At 40.1% G+C, this 22,098-nt stretch overlaps 1 protein-coding gene across 3 annotated transcripts in view; it reads right to left on the bottom strand.

Annotated features, from left to right (window-relative positions):
- Positions 1-22,098, bottom strand: part of ST8SIA2 (ST8 alpha-N-acetyl-neuraminide alpha-2,8-sialyltransferase 2) — a 181,206-nt gene that overhangs the window by 38,092 nt on the left and 121,016 nt on the right. For all 3 annotated transcript variants that reach the window (XM_069957947.1, XM_069965362.1, XM_069972082.1), the window contains exons 3-5: positions 13,623-13,751; positions 10,552-10,809; positions 2,698-2,991 (exon numbers count right to left, since the gene is read on the bottom strand). In XM_069957947.1, coding sequence (XP_069814048.1) covers positions 2,698-2,991; positions 10,552-10,809; positions 13,623-13,751 — 681 coding nt within the window. The remainder of the gene's footprint in view (positions 1-2,697; positions 2,992-10,551; positions 10,810-13,622; positions 13,752-22,098) is intronic.

Genomic DNA, 22,098 nt, shown 5'->3' with positions numbered 1-22,098 from the left:
GCTTAGTGCAGCAGATCGCCGATCGGACCGCACGGAGGCAGGTAAGAGACCTCTGGCGGTCCGTTTCAATGATCGGGACCCCCGCAGTCACACTGCGGGGGTCTCGGTCGGTAAGTGACAGGGGACTCCCCCTGTCACTTACACTTAAACGCCCCGGTCGTTTAAGGGATTAATGACACGCGGCAGCACAATTGCTGCAGCGTGTCATTACTGGTGAGGTCCCGGCTGCTCACTGCAGCCGGCCCCCACCTCCTATGAAGCGCGTTCCGCTCCGGAGCACGCTTCATAGCCGGAGAACCACCCAGGACGTAGGGTTACGTCATGGGTCGTCTGGGGACAGACTTCCATGACGTAACCCTACGTCCAGGGTCGTCTAGGGGTTAAAAGGGTATTCCAGAGTGTATATATATATATATATATATATATATATATATATATATATAAACAAGTAGATAACCGCAGCACTCGGAGTAGAGTCAAAAAGCGTGAAGTTTATTCCACCCAAAACTTGCGACGTTTCGCTCCCACACTGGGAGCTTTTTCAAGCAGTGTAACAACATGTGCTTAATACAGGTTTATATGTGAGGTATGAGTGAGTTTATTCACACTGAGTTAGTGGCCATTAGCCTGATACATTATTTAATACAGTAACAATCTGCACAATAGCGTTATCTTCTATGTTTTCTATGTGCACTGGCCCAAACCAATGAATTGACCGCGATTCCAGCTGACGTCAGAAGCGGAGCCAGATTGGCCAGTGTGCGGACATGCACAGTTCTGCTGCTGAGACGCCGGCAGTTACGGCTTAGACACATGCCATTCTACCATGCGTGTATTGTTATGAATGCCACACCTGTAAGTCTCCTTGGTGAGTGACCCCCCTCTGTGTACCCAGCTGGTCATTTATACCTATTTACCTAATTTTTGTATTTTTCTGTATTGATCGCACTTATGCAATGTCACTATATTTACACGTGGAATGGCACACTTCTGTTGGCACTGTGATTTGTTTTTGTATATTGACACAATATGTATATGGATTTTTTTGCACTTTATTTATTGATTGTTTATCAATCATCCTATTGAAATGTGAGCACATATAAACCTGTATTGAGCACATGTTGTTACACTGCTTGAAAAAGCTCCCAGTGTGGGAGCGAAACGTCGCAAGTTTTGGGTGGAATAAACTTCACGCTTTTTTGACTCTACTCCGAGTGCTGCGGTGATCTACTTGTTTATATACTACGCACTATTGGTCCCGTGTGCTGACCGCTTGGCACCCACCTTCTTTTTCATTGAGGAGTGCTGCAGGACTCTCTTATTATATATATATATATATATATATATATATATATATATATATATATATGGGGTACCTTGGTTTAAGAGTAACTTGGATTAAGAGCACTTTGCAAAAAGAGCTCACAGTTTTTTTTAAATTGTAGCTTGTTGTAAGAGCATTGCTTTGGTTTCAGAGCTCCCTCTACTGGGTGGGAGGGCGTGTGGAGGAGGGGCATGGTCTACATAGCGTGGTCTACACCCCTGTACTCTGACCCAGGAAGTCTCCCTCACCTTCCCAATCATAGCAGATCCACTTCAGGCTGGGGCTTACATCAGGAGACAGGACGGTGGAGGTATTCTCTCCATAGCTGTAACCCCTCTCTCCCCGGACAGAGAGTGTGTGCTGCATTTATGTGCTCATATCTGCCCTGCTCATTCCTTCATGCTCCTTGCAGTCTCTGTCTGTCCTTGTTTTTACCATCCTATCCATTCCTGCTATAATGTACCTGCACTTACGGTCATTCACACTGCTGTGTGGAAAAGTTTTTGTCTTTGTCCTCCTGCACAACTCTGTGATTCTCACTTCGTGATTGGTCCATGCTGAACACATACCCCTCCCTCATTGCTGTCATGTGACTTTAAAGACCTCTGACAGAAGCTCTGCTTCTCTATTCTATTCTATTCTATGGAACCAATTGTCTGAATTTCAATGATTTCTTGAGGGGAAATTTGCTTTAGTTTAAGAATGGATTGATTTGGATTACAAGTGTGGTCCCGGAAAGAATTATGCTCATAATCCAAGGCACCTCTCTCTCTCTCTCTCTCTCTCTCTCTCTCTCTATCTATCTTATTATTTATTTATTTATTTGCATAAGTCTGGAATTCCTCTTTAAAGCTGGGTTCACACTATGTATATTTGAGGCTGTATTTGGTCCTCATGTCAGGTCCTCATAGCAACCAAAACCAGGAGTGGATTGAAAACACAGAAAGGATCTGTTCACACAATGTTGAAATTGAGTGGATGGCCGCCATATAACAGTAAATAACGGCCATTATTTCAATACCACAGCCGTTGTTTTAAAATAACAGCAAATATTTGCCATTAAATGTCGGCCATCCACTCAATTACAACATTATGTGAACAGAGCCTTTCTGTGTTTTCAATTTACTCCTGGTTTTGGTTGCTATACAGCCTCACAAATACAGCCTCAAATATACATAGTGTGAACCCAGCCTAAAACTATGGTACAAACCATGCAAATTGGTCATATATTTAATTTAACAGCCAACATAGCTTAACACAGGTAATTTTTTGCAAGGCTGGAAACTTCTGGTCTATACTATATATGACAATACAAATTACAAACTTGGAAAAAAATCCATGGCTCAACTTTACAAGATTTGTGGAAGACTTACCCTCTGACTGCATGGAGTAGACGTAGAGAAGGATAGGCTGTGTGAACGTTGATGTGGTGTTTTATAATAAGGTCATTAACCCATTCCACTCGCTCCTCTCCTCCTTTAGCCATGAATGCTGGAATCCACAGGATGCTTTCATTCAAGCTTTTCAGACGCTGCAAAAATTTATCCTTCCACGTGTCATTCACTAGGTCCTCAAATGCACGTTGCACGACAGAAGGGTTCATAGTCACCAAATGCGTCTTCATACCAACATCTCTTCCATATTCTTCAACTGGTGCCAAATTACATCTACAAAAGGAATGGTATTTTTTTTTAATAACTCAAAACCTACAGGACACTGGTGCAGGTATAGCCAAAATGAATTTGCCATATAACTCAACAAGCAAATGCAATGCCATAGTTTTACCTGTAGAATTACACAAAACCACAAATAAGGCAAAGAAAGACTCTTTTTTAAGTTTGGTCACACTAATGAATATGGTTTATTGTGTTAACAATTAGAGATGACCAAATCTTGAGCACGCATGCAGCATTTGCTTACCAGTGGCTAAATAACTTGGATGCAGCCCAAGGCTTCCTGGAAAACATGGATACAGCCATAGGCTGGGTCCACGCACAGTATTTTTGCTTAGTATTTTGGTCCTCATATTGCAACCAAAACCAGCAGTAGATTGAAAACACAGATAGGCTATGTTCACGCACTGCTGAAATTTTGTGGATTGTCTTAAGACAAATAATGGCCATTATTTCATAACAACGGCCGATGTTTTAAAATAACAGCAAATATTTGCCATTAAATGATGGCCATCCACTAAATTTCAGCAGTGTGTGAACCTTGCCTATCTGTGTTTTCAATCCACTCCTGGATTTGGTTGAAATACAGTATGAGGACCAAAATACTGAGCAAAAGTACTGTGTGTAAACATAGCCATAGGCTGCATTTATGTTTTCCAGAACTTCCTAGGGCTGCATCCAACCTCTTCAGCCACTGGTAATCCAATGTTTCAGCATGTTCGAGATTTGCTTATCTTTAATTAACACAATAAACCATATTCATTAGTGTGACCAAACTTAAAAAACAGTCATGCCTTGCTTTACACCTGAGTGTGCATGAGGTTCGTTAATGTCTATTAACAATATGTAAAAATCCTTTTCAACAGAGAATGGATGAAACATAGTATAGGGCTAGAACCTCTCAATAACACTAACAATACCACTGATGCAACGTAAATTAGGGGCAACTCCCATTGTTTTGGAGCTTTCATTGGTAGGGCTTAAAGGGGGTTTCTGGTATTTTTTAAAGTGAAAACTCAGATCCCTGGGACCTCAAGCACCATACCTAGGACCTGACAGATGAAAAGCACAGCTTTACAACACTGTTCCTCTCAGCTCTATGTGATGTCGCATAGAGCAAAAAAGAACATTAAATGGTGCAGGCCACGATGCAGCAGTTCTTAGTCATTGGCTTATTCGACAGCTTGAGTACAACCCCCCCACCCTCCTCCAATTAGTTTATCGATCAAGTCTGACTGGCATGTGGAGGGCATGGAAAGGGTGATCAAAAGCTACTGCATTTCCTCCAACCCGATACCAGTCATACTTACTGTCATTTAAAATCTTTTAAATACATCTATGTGATATTATATACAGCTGAGAAGAACAGCAACGGAACACTCATTTGTCAGGTCCTGGGGCTGGTGTTGCCTACAGGCAGGAACCAGGGTAAACTAACTAAATAAATAAAAACCTCTACTAGCACCTAGAGGGACATTTATAAACGCTCTGGATTCATTCATGAGCTAATTCATAAATTACTTATTTATCAATTATATGGTCAGTGTGCTTAAGCGTCACTATTACGTTTATGTCAAAGAGACATGTCAAAGTTTTGATCTACCAGGGTCTGTGAGCTCAGACTCCCATCGATTGCAGAAACAAGAAAACAGTAAGGGCGGTATTATATGGCACGTCCCATCACAGTAAGTGCCTCTCCCAGCTAATTTTAGCGATTGGCGTAGGTCTGAGTCAAACCTTAATTGACTGTGCCATGCACATGTACTGTTTATCGTAAACTCTCAAAATACCTTATTTTGGTGACCCTAAGGCATATCAATACACTGTTACATGTATAACCTTTTTCATCAAATTTGCTCTAGATATACAGATGTTCATGCTTTTAATGCAAATAGTGCCATAACGTCAGTTATAGGCTATGTTTATGCTACGTTCTTTTTCAGTGAAGAACAGACGCTGATTGCAATTAAATCAGCGTCCATTTTTTACTGCAGGGACAGCATTGCATTGAAAGCAATGGCGTCTGCTGTATTCACACATTGTTATTTAACGCATGTTCTTTAGAACAGCGTCTGGAAATACTAGCAGTTCACACAATGTAAAGTAAGCCAGCGGCCGTACTTTACATTGAAGTTGATGGTTAATTGATTTGCGGGCAAGTCAATTGTAAAAAAAAAAAAAAAAGAACTTTCTTGCAGCTTATACAGAGGTATGCACCCCAGCGGCCGGCAGTTTAGCAGCGTCTTTTGCTATGCAACAGACACTTTTAAATGCTGTGTGAACATAGCCATATGCATGTAAAACCTTGTCTTTCTAATGTAAAGTTCTACTAACAAATTTCATCAGTGTTTTTTGCCCAGAGTCAAGATTCACCAGTGACATCTTTGTAATAATTCCAAGACTGTTCTTGACACCAAGTACATAATTTTTTTAGTCCTCTGCAGTGTCATGCATCTTATGATGTAATTTTCAATGCCTCAAGCTCCCAGACATAATGACTTGTCCAAAGTCACAAGGAGGTGACACATGGATCAAGCCAGGCTCGCCTACTCTGTTATTAATCAAATGAGCTTTTCTCTCCTCACATCAATGCAAATAGAGTGTTATTTGAATTCAGATTTCCTTTAATAGGGATCTTTGAAATCACAATGCTAATGCCTTCAGACTTTGAAGACAGACTCTCCGTGCTGCAGTGCTTTGATGGCTTTGTACTCCATGTGACTATCAGCTCTATAATCTTCTGATCTGTACACCTGTTGAGCTCAAAGGTGCTGAGAGTCTAGCGTTAGCAGGTGAGAGACATTATTCTGTAACTTGGATATCACAGATATTTGTGAAATCCTAATATCTTTCATATCAGCAGAATGTAAGGGTTTGCATACTTGAGCTCCCTTTCTTATTTCTCTTTTCTCCTTTTTTTGACAATGCATCATTGGTATTATCATAAGCTTAGTTTTCCTTCTTAGGAAACCATCACACGAGGCAATTATCATCTGATTATCCGACAAAGGCTTCTTAGCTGGCTGATATTAAAGTTTTAACTTTAAAAAAAACCTGCCGGCCTAATATCGCCCTATATAATTGGGGATGTTCAATGACTAATATTAACAAGTAATACTGGAATTTTTCTCACAACCCTCTATATCCATCTGCTCAGCTGCTTGTGCTCTATAACATGAAGGCTGCAGATAAGACAGCATTCTCAATGTGACAGGTTTTATTTAATGAAGACATGACAACTTTGAAAGACATATTTTCAAACAAATCCTGATGATACTGACATACAGTATAAGGTATCTGCTGGGTTTTGTTTTTTAAGAGTAGGAACACTACTGTGGAACTATTCTACTATTCTTAGTCAGTGTGAACATAGCCTAAATAAAACAATTTATTTTAGATTTGGTATACAGTAAGTGGGCATTCACACCTTCAGTCATTACGGTCTGAAGATGAGCTATGAACTAAAATCAGAGAACCTCTGGCATCATGTATCTTTATGATATTGGGAGCTTTAAAACAGTTTAAATCTTTGCTCTACTGTATTGATACAGCCATACGGCTGTGTCAGTATAATAGCGTGAAGATCAGGGGAACAAACTCACGTACCCAATCTGCAGCAGATTTCTTGCTGTGAATTTGCAGCAAAATCCGCTGTGGATCCCTTGCTGGTTAATTTCTATGAGAAGACATACTTGCAACTAGATGTCAAGTATGTAAGTCACAGACCATTAGCCCCCTGCCGGCCTGAGCATACATTACCTGCTCCATGATCCGACTTGCTTCGGGGGTTCCAGGCTTCTGGACATCCCGCTGAGCCAATCAGTGTGCTGTCCCGCCGCAGCGCACTGATTGGCTGAGCAGGACATCGAGACGCCAGGACAGCGCACTGATTGGCTGAGTGGGACGTCCAGACGCTGGAAACGCCCGAAGCAAGCTGGATTGTGGAGCGAGCAGGTAATGTATGCTCCGGCCGCCGGGGGATTAATGGGTCTTTCACTTACAAGCTCGCTAGTATGTCTTCTTATAGAAACTAACAGGCAAGGGATCCACAGCGGGTTTCGCTGTGAATTTGCAGTGAGAAATCCACTACGGATCCGGTACGTGTGTTTGTACACTAAAGCTGTTTTGCAGCTTTTGGCATCATAATGATATACATGTATGGTGCCGGGAGCTCTGAACTCCATTCCGTAGCACATCAACCATGTTTACAGACCATGCACAGAACGTGTAAATGTCCACTAACCATTAACATTTGGTTCCAAACATTCCAAATGGCTGTTACCCTAGAGGGAAAGGAATGTAAGGATACATCACTAGGTCAACAAAGTAGATACATTGGCTGACCACTGCAAGGTGTCTTCATCCACTTTGCTTTTTAAAGGATAGACCTTTGAATCACTCCCTTTCTCCATATAATACGAAAGCTAGGTCTGAACCAAGCAGAGAAAAAAAAAAAATCTTCTGATGTGAGGAACATCGACTGTGGTTTAATGCCAAAAAAATCATGCTAGTTTCCAGCATATCCGCTTCTTTATAAAAACAACTATCCAAGATCTAAAGAATTGCCTGTGCCAAGGCTAATGATGAAAAGTAATATTACTTAATTAGCGCTTAGTGAATTAGTGTACAAATATTGAGCATCGTTTATCCTTCATCTTCCCAGGACACAAATAGTTATATACCATGTCCTGGAATCCACTCATCACTTTTTTCTGCTCTTCTAAATACATTTCATCTAGGACAGCGAACACTAATAAACCTACCTACGTATTTGATATCAGGCAGAAGTATGAAATATTAATACTAATTACCATTTTAATTAAAAACACAGTAACGAGGCCCAAGAATATAAAGAGCTGTTCTAAAAAATGTGGATGTAGAAAAGGACAAATCTACGGGGGAAGCCAATTTTGCTGGGGTTTCAGAAACAAATTATTGGTTCATTAATAGGCTCTCAAGCGATAGGTAAATAAAGCTCATCTAACCTCTATCCTCATAATATACCGCCTGTCTTATTCAGTCTCTAATTGCTGATCTTACGGATTGCAGATCACCAAAGAACAAAAGGGGGTTGGTGGTAAGGTCAATATTTCTCTGCTTTTATTCATTATTTATAGTCGGTTTCAATTTAGGGTGGTCATACACTAGATATGAATGCCATATGACTATGGTATTTGACTACTCTTTTATGTTCTTTTCACAAGGACATTTGTTAATAGTCCTTATTAAATGATTTATTGCCTCCTTGCATGGCAACATTTCATTCTGGACCATTAATTGTTCTTGCCAAAATTTGAGTGATTTTTCTTTTCTGTCTTTTTCAATTTTAAAGATATATTAACTTAATTCATAAAAGACTAGTTTCACTTAAATTAACTATTATATGGTTGTTGTAATAATTCCCTTCAGTAACAGAGGACATTATTGGAAAAAATGCAGGGTGGCTGAGGAATCACTGCTTCTGCCTTCTCTTCTCCTGTTAGATTAGTAAGAGGAAGGTCTAGAGGGAAGAGTGTAACATGTAACTGCAGGTTCAGACCATGCACAGGGTTTGTTTTTAGGGTTTAACTATGAGAAGAAAGTCTCGCATCAGAGCTGTATACACCAAAAGTAGTATTCTGTTTTAATCCAGACTAAGGCTATGTTCACATGGCGTGAGAGAATGGCCGTTCCGTGACCCCGGCCGGGTCATGATACGGCCGGTCTCTGCCCGGATGGTCACGGCCGGTACTTAAAGAGAACCAATCACGGAAGATTTTTTTTTTTTTTTTTATTCCTTAATTCTATTTAAATTACTTTTTTATTAATATTTGTAAATAGAATTAAGGAATTTTCTGTCCGCGTTTTTAATTTATTCATGTCTCTCTTCACTGTCACGCGCCGGCTCTTTTCAAAAGAGCCGGCGCGTGACAGGAAGCTCCCGGCATGCAGAGCGGCAGGAAGAGCTCCCATGAGCCTTTGCCCGCCGCTCTGTAAATACACAGCGATCTCGCGCTATACAGCGCGAGATCGCTGTGTATATCTGTCCTAATTAAACCTATTAGTTTTCTCATGAAGATACAGACTGCATTTGCAGTCTGTATCTTATACTTTACCTAATCCTATGTAGCAGTGTAGTAAGCCGGGCGCCATCTTGATGACTGGAACGCACCGCTGGAACGCAAATGACGTCATCAAGATGGCGCCCGGCATTACTGCACCGCTACATAGGAGTAGGTAAAGTATAAGATACAGACTGCAAAGGCAGTCTGTATCTCCATAAGGTCTACTTATAAAGATACAGACTGCCTTTGCAGTCTGTATCTTATACTTTACCTACTCCTTTGTAGCGGTGCAGTAATGCCGGGCGCCATCTTGATGACGTCATTTGCGTTCCAGCGGTGCGTTCCAGTCATCAAGATGGCGCCCGGCTCACTACACTGCTACATAGGATTAGGTAAAGTATAAGATACAGACTGCACAGGCAGTCTGTATCTTTATAAGTAGACCTTATGGAGATACAGACTGCCTTTGCAGTCTGTATCTTATACTTTACCTAATCCTGTATAGCGGTGCAGTATTCCCGGGCACCGCCATCTTCATGACGTCAGTTGCGTTCCACTGCTGGAACGCACCGCTGGAACGCAAGTGACGTCATCAAGATGGCGGCGCCCAGCAATACTTTTACTACTATACAGGATTGGGTACAGTATAAGATACAGACTGTAAATGCAGTCTGTATCTTCAGGAATAGACTTAGGGAGAGAGAAACTTTTATTATAGGGACAGTTAATTTTAGGTGATTGGTTCTCTTTAAGTACCGGCTGGATGATCTGTCCGGCCGCAGAGCTCTGATGCGGGCGCATCAGTGCGTGCTCGTATCAGAACTTCCCCCTGCACACTATAAAGCAAGCGGCCGGAGCCACTCACTTCATTGTGTGAACTGACAGGGTTTCCTATGGCCGCAATTCATTGAATTGCGGCCAAAGAAAACTGACATGTCAGTCATTTCCGGCCCCGTATGGGATCCCGGCATATGATGTGTATACGCTCCGGCCGGGATCCCATTGAAAGTAAGGCATTGTCCCACCGCGTCAAAAGTACGGCCGTTGTAACCATCGGCAACAACGGCCATACTTTTACGTAGTGTGAACATAGCCTAAAGTTGGTTCAATTTTAGTTTTAGAGGCACTGAAGTGGAGAAAAATGATTTCACAGTCTACACAGCCATTTATCATATATTAGCATGTGAACTGTGAAAGCATTTCTTAAGGACACTTGCAAAGTCGAGCTGGGAATTCTTAGAAATGCTGAAAAATAATCTCTATAGTGAATATTCTTATTGGTGACTCATACTGTATACTGTACTTACATACTGTACTTAAAATATACATCCATCTAAGTTGGAGAGTTGTCAATGCCATGTGTTACTAAATAAGCTTATAGCACTTTCTGAATGCTCCTGTTACTAGACTACTTCAACTGCAAAGAACCCTTCCCTATACTGAAATTTATTCTTCCACATAGAAAGCATATCACTAGTACAATATCATAACAGTTGACCAACAGTATTACCTTATGACAAAGTCATGTGCATCAATCTCTTTTCCACAGCCACTATTGAGTAAGATGCCAGAGTTTCCCACAATGGCGCAGGTCTGGAAATTTTTGTTTTTCAAAGGGGAAGTTCTTGGTAACAGTTGATACAAGTTTTTTGATATATTCATGGTGCTCTCTCGGTCAAAAATGTAATGTATAATATCTCCCGGCTTCAGGGTCCCTTTTAGAACCGATATGTCCCTTTCAGCATCAAGGAAATGCAAAATTTGCTTCCTGTAAAGCGAAGCAAAAAGAACAAGAATTATTAAGAAGAAGATTTTATAAACAGAAAAACAAGCAAATGTTCCTAAGTACTTTGATCTTCTTTGCTTTAGTATCTGAAACATGCAGTTTTTTCTTGATTATGTTCTATGTTGCTTTTGTAATCTTACAACACTTGCCAAAGCCTATCAGTCGATGGGTGTTCATTGAAGTGAATATAACTATGCGTCTTATTCGTACAAAACAGAATTGTACATTAAGTACTATATAACCCACAGTACATGATTTTCTTGTCTGTTTGCTTTATTTTTGCAATGCATTTAAGCATTGTGTAAGTGAGACTATGAAAATGTGTGAAAGCGTTATATTCCTCATAAAAGACAATAATGGATAAAATATGGATGCATAAATAAATCTTCTTTGTCTTGTTAGTGACAGAGCACTGTACAGATTTCAAAAAGGAGATTTGTCAATCAGCTAAGCAAATTTTCAATGTCTTGCTCATTTCTAATGGTGGCTTTATTATGAAATCGCTATGACACTGTAGGTGTTGGTAAAATACGACTGATAAGATTCTATGAAAGCTGTAGGCTGTCAGGCATACAGGAAGTTGTAGTTTCTCAACAACTGGAAAGCCATTGGTTGGAATCTATTGCCCTCTTTCGCCAACACTTTGGAGTTGAAATCTTCCAAAAGCTAAAGAGCCACTGGTTGGAGACCACTGCACCATTCTGTATGCAGTGTTATCTACTCACTAGGTCTGGAAAACCAGGTGGAAGGAATTGTAAGAACTGGTTCTATCAGTGCAGTACAATTATATATGAGTGTGATTAGGACAGGTTTAAAGGGGTTAACCAGCATTAGAAAAACATGGCCACTTTCTTCCGTAGACACACAACTTTTGTCTCCAGTTTGGGTGGGGGTTTGCAAAAGTTCCACTGAAGTGAAGGGAGCTTAAAGGGGTAATGCTGTTAGGCAAAATATGCCCTGGAGACTTAGGCCTAATTCACACGTTCAGTAATTTTGTCTGGACCGCAAAACCTCCTGCTATTTTTACTCCATGGTCCGTATAAATTCATCCGTATTGCATCCGTTTCCGTATCCGTTTTTCCTTAAAATGTAAATAGTACTAGTTTGCATATATATTATCCGTGTTTCTTACGGACATCACGGATGTGACATCCGTGACGTCCGTGGAAAACATGCATCCCATAGACTTCTATTGGTAATCTGTACCGCAATCACAATCCGCACTAGAGCATGTCCTTTTTTTTACAAAACGGATTATGGATCAAAATTAACACAGACTGCGTGAATAGCCCAATAGAAATCAATGACAACTTTACTGAACGTGTGAATAAGGCCTAACAATTAATTCCATACAGTATATGTTATCATCAGATCTGAGCTGCTGCTTTCTGCTGAAGACACAAAAAAACTGTCCGAGCTTTTCTTTACATCTCTCCCTCCTCCATTTCTAGACGGCTAATTTAAACAAGTGTCTGGCTGGCTTCAACAGCAACTTTTAGTTTATATTAATACTAGGAGGGTTAATCTGAGGTGACATTGCTGATGAACTCACAGTTATTAATCCTCCTGGCATTACAAAGTTGCTGCAATGTTACGGAAGGCAGGGGGGAGAAGGGTTTGAGAGCAACATACTAAACAGCTCAGATATAGTTTCTATGGGGGAGATTTATCAAAGGGTTAAAAATTTTGACTGGTGCAAACGACCCACAGCAACCAATCACAGCTCAGCTTTAGGCAGTGCTGAAAGGAAAGAGGAACTGTGATTGGTTGCTGTGGGCAGTTTGCACCAGTCTAAATTTTACACCCTTTGATAAATCTCCCCCTATGTCTTCGGCAGAAAGTAGCATGCTCAAAACTGAGGGAATGAGACAGAAAAGGTAAGACATGAAATGATTGTTAGTCTCCTGGAGCGGGAATGATTCAATGTATATTTTATCTTACCGGAAAAATCCCTTTAATTGCAAACCACACCTGCACTGAAGACAAGAGTTGTTTTATTTCTGAAAGAAAGTGGCCATATTTTTCTAACACTAGATAACCCTTTTAAAGTTACAAAACAGTCACAAAACATTTGACTATACTATTGAAACATCCTATTTGTGTAATATTGTCAGACAGGAAGAAGCAACAGGAAGCCTAGAGATGAGTCCAACGTCCATAGGAAATCCCTAGAGCAGTGATTTTCTATGGACATCGGACTCTTCCCTGCTCATTTGCATATTGAGTGTGCAGATGAGCTAGCGGCCGTATCTCTGCCGCGGGACCGGCATTAGGAGCGGGACCAGCAGGATGGGGTAGGCATGGGGGGACAGTATCTAGGATTAGGGTGGGTTCTGGAGGCCATTCAGGGGTGACAATTTTCCTTTAAAGAAAATCAATCAAGAAATATAAACATTAATTAATTAATTACTAAATTTAATACACCAAAATGTTGGGGATTGAGCATTTCTATTTTCACGTTAAAAAAAAAAAAAAATTAAAAGTTTAGCAACTTGGTTGTTATATATTAAATTTTCTGCTTGCTGTCAGTGAAGAAAATACTAAGGTTTAACCAGGGAGGCTGAAAACATATCCTGATCTTGTACAGCTAATACATTTGTATGGCTTGGTAAGTCAATCCGTGCTCTCTCTTGTCACTGACCTCAAGCAGAAATCTTGAAAACTGTGAGAAATCAATACACACAGTACATTAGAAAGTGGCATCAGGTTTTATTTTTGCAGTGATTCCGCTTCATTTACATTAATCTGCAAAACATCTCCACAATTTATGAGGTCTATGATCTAACAGGCTTTACCTGATCTTCATTGACAGTGTCTCATTGTGTCTCCATTTTACTGTTGCTGGTTTCATATTTAATTTGATGCTTTCATTGCCTCTGTTAGTAACAGCTGGACTACTTGAGTCATTCATTGATAATCCCACTCTAAAAAGTAGAAGGTAGATCAATGTGTTTAATGCAATTTCTTGGAAATACCATCCAAAATTGAACATTAGTATCAACGTCAAACCCCTCAGAATCTGAGAGCACAAATTAACTGAAAATAAGTTGCTAGAAGCAAAAGTTCAAGAAGTCATGCCCAGTGTGGAGTCTCTTATGATCTTCTCCTTACAAATCTTTACACTCCAGAAGAGGTGCTAAATGATCAGCTGACTCGTTAGTTACAATATTTATTTTGTTATTTTAATGTCTATTAAAATCTGATCTGTTATATAGATGTAGCCAGGGTTAACGTGGTCCCTGACGCAACAATTGTGTCAGGGAGCTATGCTAAGTCAATTAGAAAGTTGAGTTAAACGCGTCATTGGGATTAAGTTAGCACAGTCTACATCTGTTGGTATAGAGTAAATATAGGCTTCAAGCACTGGATGAAAGTAATAAAGGTCGAGAGAGAGAGAGAGAGAGAGAGAGAGAAAATGGCATCATGGTTGAATATTTGGATAGAGAAAATGGACAATTAGAGATAGAGCCTTTAATGGGTAGAACTGCTTATTAATGCAAGGTGAAAGTTATGTACTAGTCAGAAATACGGCTATTCCTCATATATGCACATAAATGGGAGAGATTTATCAAGACCGCCCCCGCCCTGGTGTGCCCCAGGGAGAAGGGGCGAATCTGTACCTTTTCCCTGGTGTATGCCCCTGCTGTAACTTTGATAAATGTCCCCTGAAATGTTAAAATGTCATCTGAAGCCAAAGTTACTCCTTAATCTATTTGAGTGGCTAAACTGTGTGTGTGTGTGTGTGTGTGTGTGTTTGTTTGTAGAGGAGAAGGTGGTGGATGTCTAAAATACAAAGCCTTTGATATGTGGTCTCTTCAGTTGCAGTATTACTAGCAAGGCAAGAGAATTAGTCTAGGCAATAGTGAAAACAGACCGTCCCCTATGTCTCACATATTCAAAATATACTCTTAGGGTGCGTTCACACCTACAGGATCTGCAGCAGATCTGCAGCTGATTTGATGCTGTGTTCAGTTATTTAAATGAAATCTGCTGCAGAAAATCAGCTGCAGATCCTGTAGATGTGAACGCACCATTAGAAAACCTTTTCAGAGAGTGCAGTCTGATTCTAAAACTCACATACATCATTAGAGGAACATACATAGAATATGCATATTTGTGAGAAAAAGTAATAGAGCAGAAACATTACTCTAATACAGTGTTACATATCACTTTTCCTACCAATGCACAAACACACCTTTTCTGTTTGTTATTGAGATGCAGAACAGGTGACTACATTCTCATTTACTGGCACAAATTATGAACATGCAGATGAGCAACCAGCCAGAAAAGAATTGATCAAAGAGTCTGTATAAAAAGCCGGAGGGTACAGAGCACTTAGTTCGGCTTTGGGAACAGTAAAATGGAAAGTAGAGATGTAGCTGACATTCATGGAAAAATACTGGATGCAAATCCTAAACAATTATATTACACTTTCAGTAACCCTTGGTTTATGGTCTAGAAAAGAGATAGAACCACATGCTGAGGTTTTTACTTATAAGTAAGGATCTAGGGAGGACATGTAGCATACCAGAGGATAGTGTAGGCCCCGCATAGTTGGGCTTGATGGGGAAAGTAGGCTAGAAAGGGGTGGGGGTGGTAACTGGGATAGAGAAGGTGTAGTGTAGAGGAAGGGTGGAGTAAAGAAGGGGTAAGTGTGACCAAATACTCATCAAACTTGGGAAGGAAAGGAATAGGAGAAACAGCAACAGTTTTTTTTAATCATCTGGGGCATATTACCCCTAGGATAGAATCTAAGGCTCTGTTCACAGGGAGTGAAACTGGCGGGGTGTCATGCAGGGAGTCTATGGGAAGTTCGCGCGCCTCCTCTCTCCACGCTGAAAAATTGACACGTCCATTCTTCAGCACGGAGAGAGGAGGCATGCAAGCCTCCCATAGACTACCAGTATGACATGGAGGCTGGCGGAATTCCGCCGCGGAGAATTCTTCCACGGAATTACGGATTTTTACTCCATGTAGACAAAGCCTAAGGCTTTAGGTGAAAAAAAGCTGTTGGAGCCATTTATTCCGTTGTTTGTCTAGTAGTATTATTATTGGGGAGAGCTAGGTAACGGATTTGGGTTGGACAGCGATAATGGTCTCAGCCATACCCTAGTCAAGGCCTATTAGCTTGTAATATAATCTAGAGAATGCTTATAATTAAAGTATAATGTATCTTGAGGCTATGTTCACACACCATTTTTTTATGGCCTTCATTTAATGCTAAATCCTGTATAAAGACATAATTTCTGGATGGATTACATGTAATATACAGTAAATCACCGGCTGCCCAATAAGGATAGGTATTCTTAACATGTTTTCCTGAGCGCATAGCCTATAAGTTTGAGAAGTGTGTTATTTTACAATGATGATTATTTTGACAAGCGACAAGCTAATTTCCTTTACTCCTGATTCATGCTCATCTCACTGCTCACCTGACACTGTAATTCTTTGACCCAAAGCAATTTCTAATTAGCTTGGCCGGCCTGACCATTAAGTACCTCAGTGCTAGACGTTAAGTAAACATGTCAGGCATTGAAGGATCATTTGTTCAGAGTTCCTGTTTCACATGCTAAATAAGTTCTTCTGCACAATACCGATCACTTGAATAGTGATAAGAAATCCACTTACATATTCATCTTTTCTCCAGAAGACATAATGTTCTCTCTTATTGAATCTGTATATGCTTTTAAAAGGGGTTATCCAGCCTATAAAAATGGATGGCCTTTTCTTTAGATAGACTATCAATAATGGATCAGCAGGGGTCTGAATCCCAGCATCCCCATCGATCAGCTGTTTGAAGGGACCGCAGACACATCAATATTTTCTTGCACTCATCCTGGCATTGCTGTATTGTTATTAAGGGGGAACTGTAGCATTGCCCTGTTCACTTAAATGAAACAACACTGAAGTTCCTGGTACTGCTGCTACAGATAGTAAAGCCAGGTCAGCCATCAGGAATTTTGGGGTCCCATACTGCCAAAGTATCTACCCCCCCAATTTTTGACTGATGTCTCCGAAGTGGTGTGCAGAGGTAGATGCCACTGAAAGGTTGAGTTGCTTTGGATATGTATCACGCTGGCTGAGTTCCATGCACAAGTCAATTAAAAAAACAAACAAAAAAAAAACGTAGTAACCCAATCGCCCAACAGCTTATGCATCTGCACACCATTCTGAAGATGTCAACTTTGTGACAGGTACCCTTTAAGGCCATGCTGAATGTTCATGTGTTTGGGAAGGCCGGAAGAGATAGCAATCATCTACTGTAGTTGCCAGCTTCTTTTGAATATGGCTTCCTTTAAAAAAAATACATATAGGGGGAGATTTATAAAAGGGTGTAAAATATATACTCGTGTAAACTGCCCACAGCAACCATTTGAAGCACAGCTTTCAGCTGTGGTAAATTAAAGGTGATCTGTGATTGGTTACTATGGGCAGTTTACACCAGGGTATATTTTATCCCCCTTAATAAATCTGGGCCACAGTTTATAATGAGTTATGAGCGGTTATGTAAACAAAATCCTGATGATTGGTTACCTTTTAAGGGGTTGTTTAGAGTTAGAAAAACATGGTGACTTTCTTTCAGAGACAACACTACTCTCCAGTTCAGGTGGGGTTTGCAATTAAGCTCCATTTACTTCAATGGAACTAAGTTGCAAAGCCCCACCCCAAACTGGAGACAAGAGAGGTGTTGTAGGAAGTAGCCATGTTTTTCTAAGGCTGGACAACCCTTTTAAATTAGAGATCTTCTGGTAGAGCTTCCTTCAGGTAAGAACATGCAAGATCAGGTGAACAAGCATAGAGGCCTTCAGAAGCTGGCTATCATGGCAAGAGATTGTGTTACTGGGATGCCAGTTAGAAGAACAAGAGAGCAAGGCAGATGGTCAGAATCAAAGAAAAGCTTAAAAATAATAGTGATGAAGAGATACCAATAACAAGTGGCTGCTTATTTAAATAGAGTGTCCAAAACAGCATAAGAGGCTTAAAAAGCCTGATGTCCCTGCCTTCTCATTGGCGGCCTGCTGTCCTGGCGCTCAGCCCTAATCTCACCCGGGTTGGGTGCTTGGGCAACAGATATAGTGCCACAGAGGACGGACTTGCTCTGGGTGTGGACAGATGCAGGTTTGTGACACTGCTAGGATCAAACTGAAATATGTATTATGATTTAGCTGAAAGGGATTAAAATTCACAGCTTAAGGCTATGTTCAAACAATGTATTTTTTCATTTAATAACAGCTGTTGTTGCAGATAGCAACACTGGCCGTTATTAAATGAAAAATACTTTGCATTGATCTCAGTGGAATCCTGGCTAGAGTGTATACACTCTGTATACACTCCAGCAGAGATTCCTTGTGGCTGCACAAAAAACTGACATATCTGTTTTCTGTAGCCACTATTCATTGAATAGCGGCCGCACAAGACTGACAGAGCAGACAATGTAAAGTGCAGCTCTGGCTTTAAATTGTTGGCTATAGTGAATTGGAACGAGGGCACATCTGAATGCGTACGCATTCCAATTTAAAAGAAATTTATTTCATCTGGCCGCTACTGCATTACTGGCTGGAATGAACTTCACTGACAGAGGCTGTTCTGTGACATGGCCATGTCACAGAACGGCCACTGTCATACATAATGTGAACCCGGCATTAGGGTATATTCACACAGTGGCATTTTACTGCAGATTTCATGCAGCGGATTTGTCCCACAGCCACAACGACACCAGCTCACTGTAAGTCTCCTTAATCTCCCAGGTTCCTGTTGTGCCACGGAGAAACTACCCACTCAGCCAGTCAGTGACTGCAGAGGTGTCCTACCTCATTCACTGATTGATGATGTCACAGGACCATGAGGTTGATGGGTGACCATGAGCAGTGGTGCTGCATTGCAGGGGCACCGAGACCGGTAAGTATAGCTTCAATGCTGGTTTCTTATTGTCAGAAAGCAGTACATTGTGGAAACATGGGTACTGTAACAGTCATATGGTTAATCTTGCTAATAATTGATGTCTGATGGGGAGGTGTAGATAATACATTATCTGCTTCCAAGGGTAACAAGTGGAGGATTCTGAAAGCAGTTATTTAGGGGAATCAGTTTAGAATAAGTATTGTGCTCCATTGAGCTTTATATTGTCCATATACTGTACAGTAGATGTCGATGATTTTTTTTTTTTTTTTTTGGGGGGGGAGGTCTAGAGTTTCCAAAAACTGTTACTTTTGTCTATAGTGTAATCTGCATCCAATACTGCAGCCTATCAGTAAGTGGAGTTGAGCAACAGTAACCCGATGTAACCAATGTAAAAGTGTGGCTTAACATTTTCACAAACCTGGATAACCTGGGGCTAGGTTCATGCTGATTCTGGGCATAACATTTGGTGTATGTTTTAAAAAATCTTCTTACTAATAAATCTACCTTGTACATAGACTACCATTAGCTAAATATGTGCCTAAAGCGAGTCCTTTTGGCACGCAATGGACTGGTATATGTTAGTATATCTTTGCCACAAAAGCCCAGTTAAATAGGCTTTGTAAAACATCTGTGTAAAAACAAAAAGTATAATGCATGGCATGCTTTTATTTTGGTAATATTAAAAGTCAGATCTATGTAATTAATTTGAGGAATATTTGGCAGGTTTTAAAAGGACCAGCTCAATGCAATTCCCCTTACTCGGCCTCAGAAAACTGTACAGAATGTATAGGCTGTTGTGTTGCAGATCAAGTATAAAAGGAATTAAAGAGAACAAAGTGGTCACTGTACAAGGTATACCATGGCTGGGACACTTTCTTAATAACAATACAAAGTTTCCCAAAATGTTCTTTTGTATTCTACTAATCATATCTGCTTCAATTGGCACACAATATAAGGCAGGTCCATCTGAAGTTATATGAAGAATTTAAAGAAGATATTTCTATTAGTACTATGTTACTGTAAGCATCTGCTGAGCAGCAAGAAGCATATAAGTACATTCAAAATCTACTGTCTCCATCTGCAGGCCGAGCAAGGATAGGCAATTGTCTTATCTTTTCACCTTGTCAAATAAAATGTGACCTAAGTCCTGTTTGGTTATATTTGGTAGATGATGATCATAATTCATATGTCTCTCCTAGATTGAGTTATGGAAAGGCTAGGAGCACACAGACAGTGAAAAAAATACATCTACATTCATTGGCTAAACCATGTGACCTCCAGAGTAATTGAATAGTGGAGTTGAGATTCGTTGTCAGATGCTACTTGGAGCTAGCAAGGAATGCAGTTTATAGCAGAGTGAGTTAGGTATTAGAGACCCCCAAAAGCCCCTATTAGGGCTAAAGCTATAGAAAGAACACATCTATCTAAAGATATACTGCTATTAAAATGGCTAGCAGCACATAGGTGTGTTCAGACAGGCAGCTGGAGTGTATTCACTGAACACACACACACAGACAAAATAACAGTTAGTGGTGGGTGCTGTGTGATTTCCCCCTTGCCTATGCCATCTGTGGTTGTCATAGGCAACGTGATTTAAAGGGGTGCATTAAAATGTTTCTTTGACTTAAAATGTGGCTTTCTGTCCATACTACTGTAAAGTAAAGAAGATTTCCATGTATTTTGTCCACTTTACATAGAGGTTATATTGTGTTTGGAGTGTATAGTTGATAGGCTGTCATATTGGCGTAATGCTTCCCCCACTGTCCCAGTTGCATTCCAGAGGTGATTGCATCATTTCCTCAGGTGTCATTGTGGACCTCCAAAAGGTAAAATTTTGATTTCCAAGAGTTGAGCATTTTTCTCCCATAGACTTTAATGGGATTGTCATAATGTTTTGCATTACTTGTGCACTGTATGGCTCTATATGAACATTTTATGGCACTAGTTACCCAGACTCTGTAAAAATAAAAAAAATAGTAAAATAATAATAATAATAATAATAATAAAAAAATATGTGGTATAATAAGCATGAACCAAACTTACAAAATATGGGTATGAGCATAATTAAAGATATTTTTTTAAATATTGGTACTGTACCCTACATTTGAAGACAAATATAAAATTTTCTAAAACTATACTTATTCTTCATTACTAACAAGACGTATGTTTTATTCATTTGTGTGAGGCTCTGCCATGAACTGTGACATTACCAGCAGATTCCCTTGAATACACTGTTGCCAAAAGTTATCACACACGTAGTCCCCAGGTTCTGAACGGCAGGACCTGCATGTCAATTTCTCTTTAATGAGTACTGAGAACTACATTTTACCTCCACAGATCCCCAGACTTCTAGTAAGACTCCAGCAGTTTACATGGACGTGTGAAGGTTATAAGAGGCGTGATGTCTTCTCAGTAGTAACAGATTATTTTGTCTGTTCTGAATCAAATGCCTTGATGTGTTTTCTCCTGTACATTTAACTGAGTTAGAGCAGTAATACGGCAAAATCTAGTTCTGCAAGGATAGCTTAAATTGGTCTGTGATGATTTCTTTTTACTGCAAAATCACTGTTATATCAAATTGTTCTTATATGAACTCTCTTATTTAAAACTGACACTTTTGGATATAACATTTCAACCAAAATTTCCACATTTACAAATGTAGCCAAGTTCATCTACATGTAAGAGGAGATTTATTAAGACTCATATGTTACTCATATGTTGGTCTTATCCCAGCCAGATATATTAAGAGGTGCTCCAAAGTAGGTGTAGATTTATGCCATGATTTACATCTGTTTCCAAGCGTAAATTATGATAAATCACACCTGGAAAGAGGACAAGTTTCTTTGCCTCTCTGGCTTGTCACCTATCCTCCTTCCCACTCATCAGGCGCAACTACTTGCCCCATAGTGCATTACAATGCTATGAGCGTTAACTTAACTCTTTTGTTGGCTTTGCATTGCCTTTTGTTGTCGAGATGTCATGCTGCAGTGAGTTATCACACTGCAGAAATTAAATTTGTCTTAGCTACATCTGTACAGATGTGTGCTTTCTTATGGATGTGTCCAGCCTTACCTTTCCCTTAGATAAGTTAAAAACATATTCCAGCGTCAGAAAATTATATTTAAATAAAACTATCACCCCAAGGCATATAACTTACTAGTATAGCGTTATCACCTATTATACAAGCTTAAGGATGCTTTTGCTTTAGTTACTCCTAAAAGGAAGTTGTTTAGTGTCTTCATTGTCAGTGTGGTCTTGTCTCAGCAGATCCCTGGCTTCTCCCTTTCTCTTTCCCGTTTGCTTCAGGAGGGTTGGCTGGATCTTGTTTCTGAGCTCAAGCCCTGCCACATGAAGAATATTCCTGAAATT

The sequence above is a fragment of the Dendropsophus ebraccatus genome, chromosome 1 (assembly GCF_027789765.1).
Source record: "Dendropsophus ebraccatus isolate aDenEbr1 chromosome 1, aDenEbr1.pat, whole genome shotgun sequence".
In the NCBI taxonomy this organism is placed as follows: domain Eukaryota; kingdom Metazoa; phylum Chordata; class Amphibia; order Anura; family Hylidae; genus Dendropsophus; species Dendropsophus ebraccatus.
This window is presented reverse-complemented; position numbering and strand designations above follow the sequence as displayed.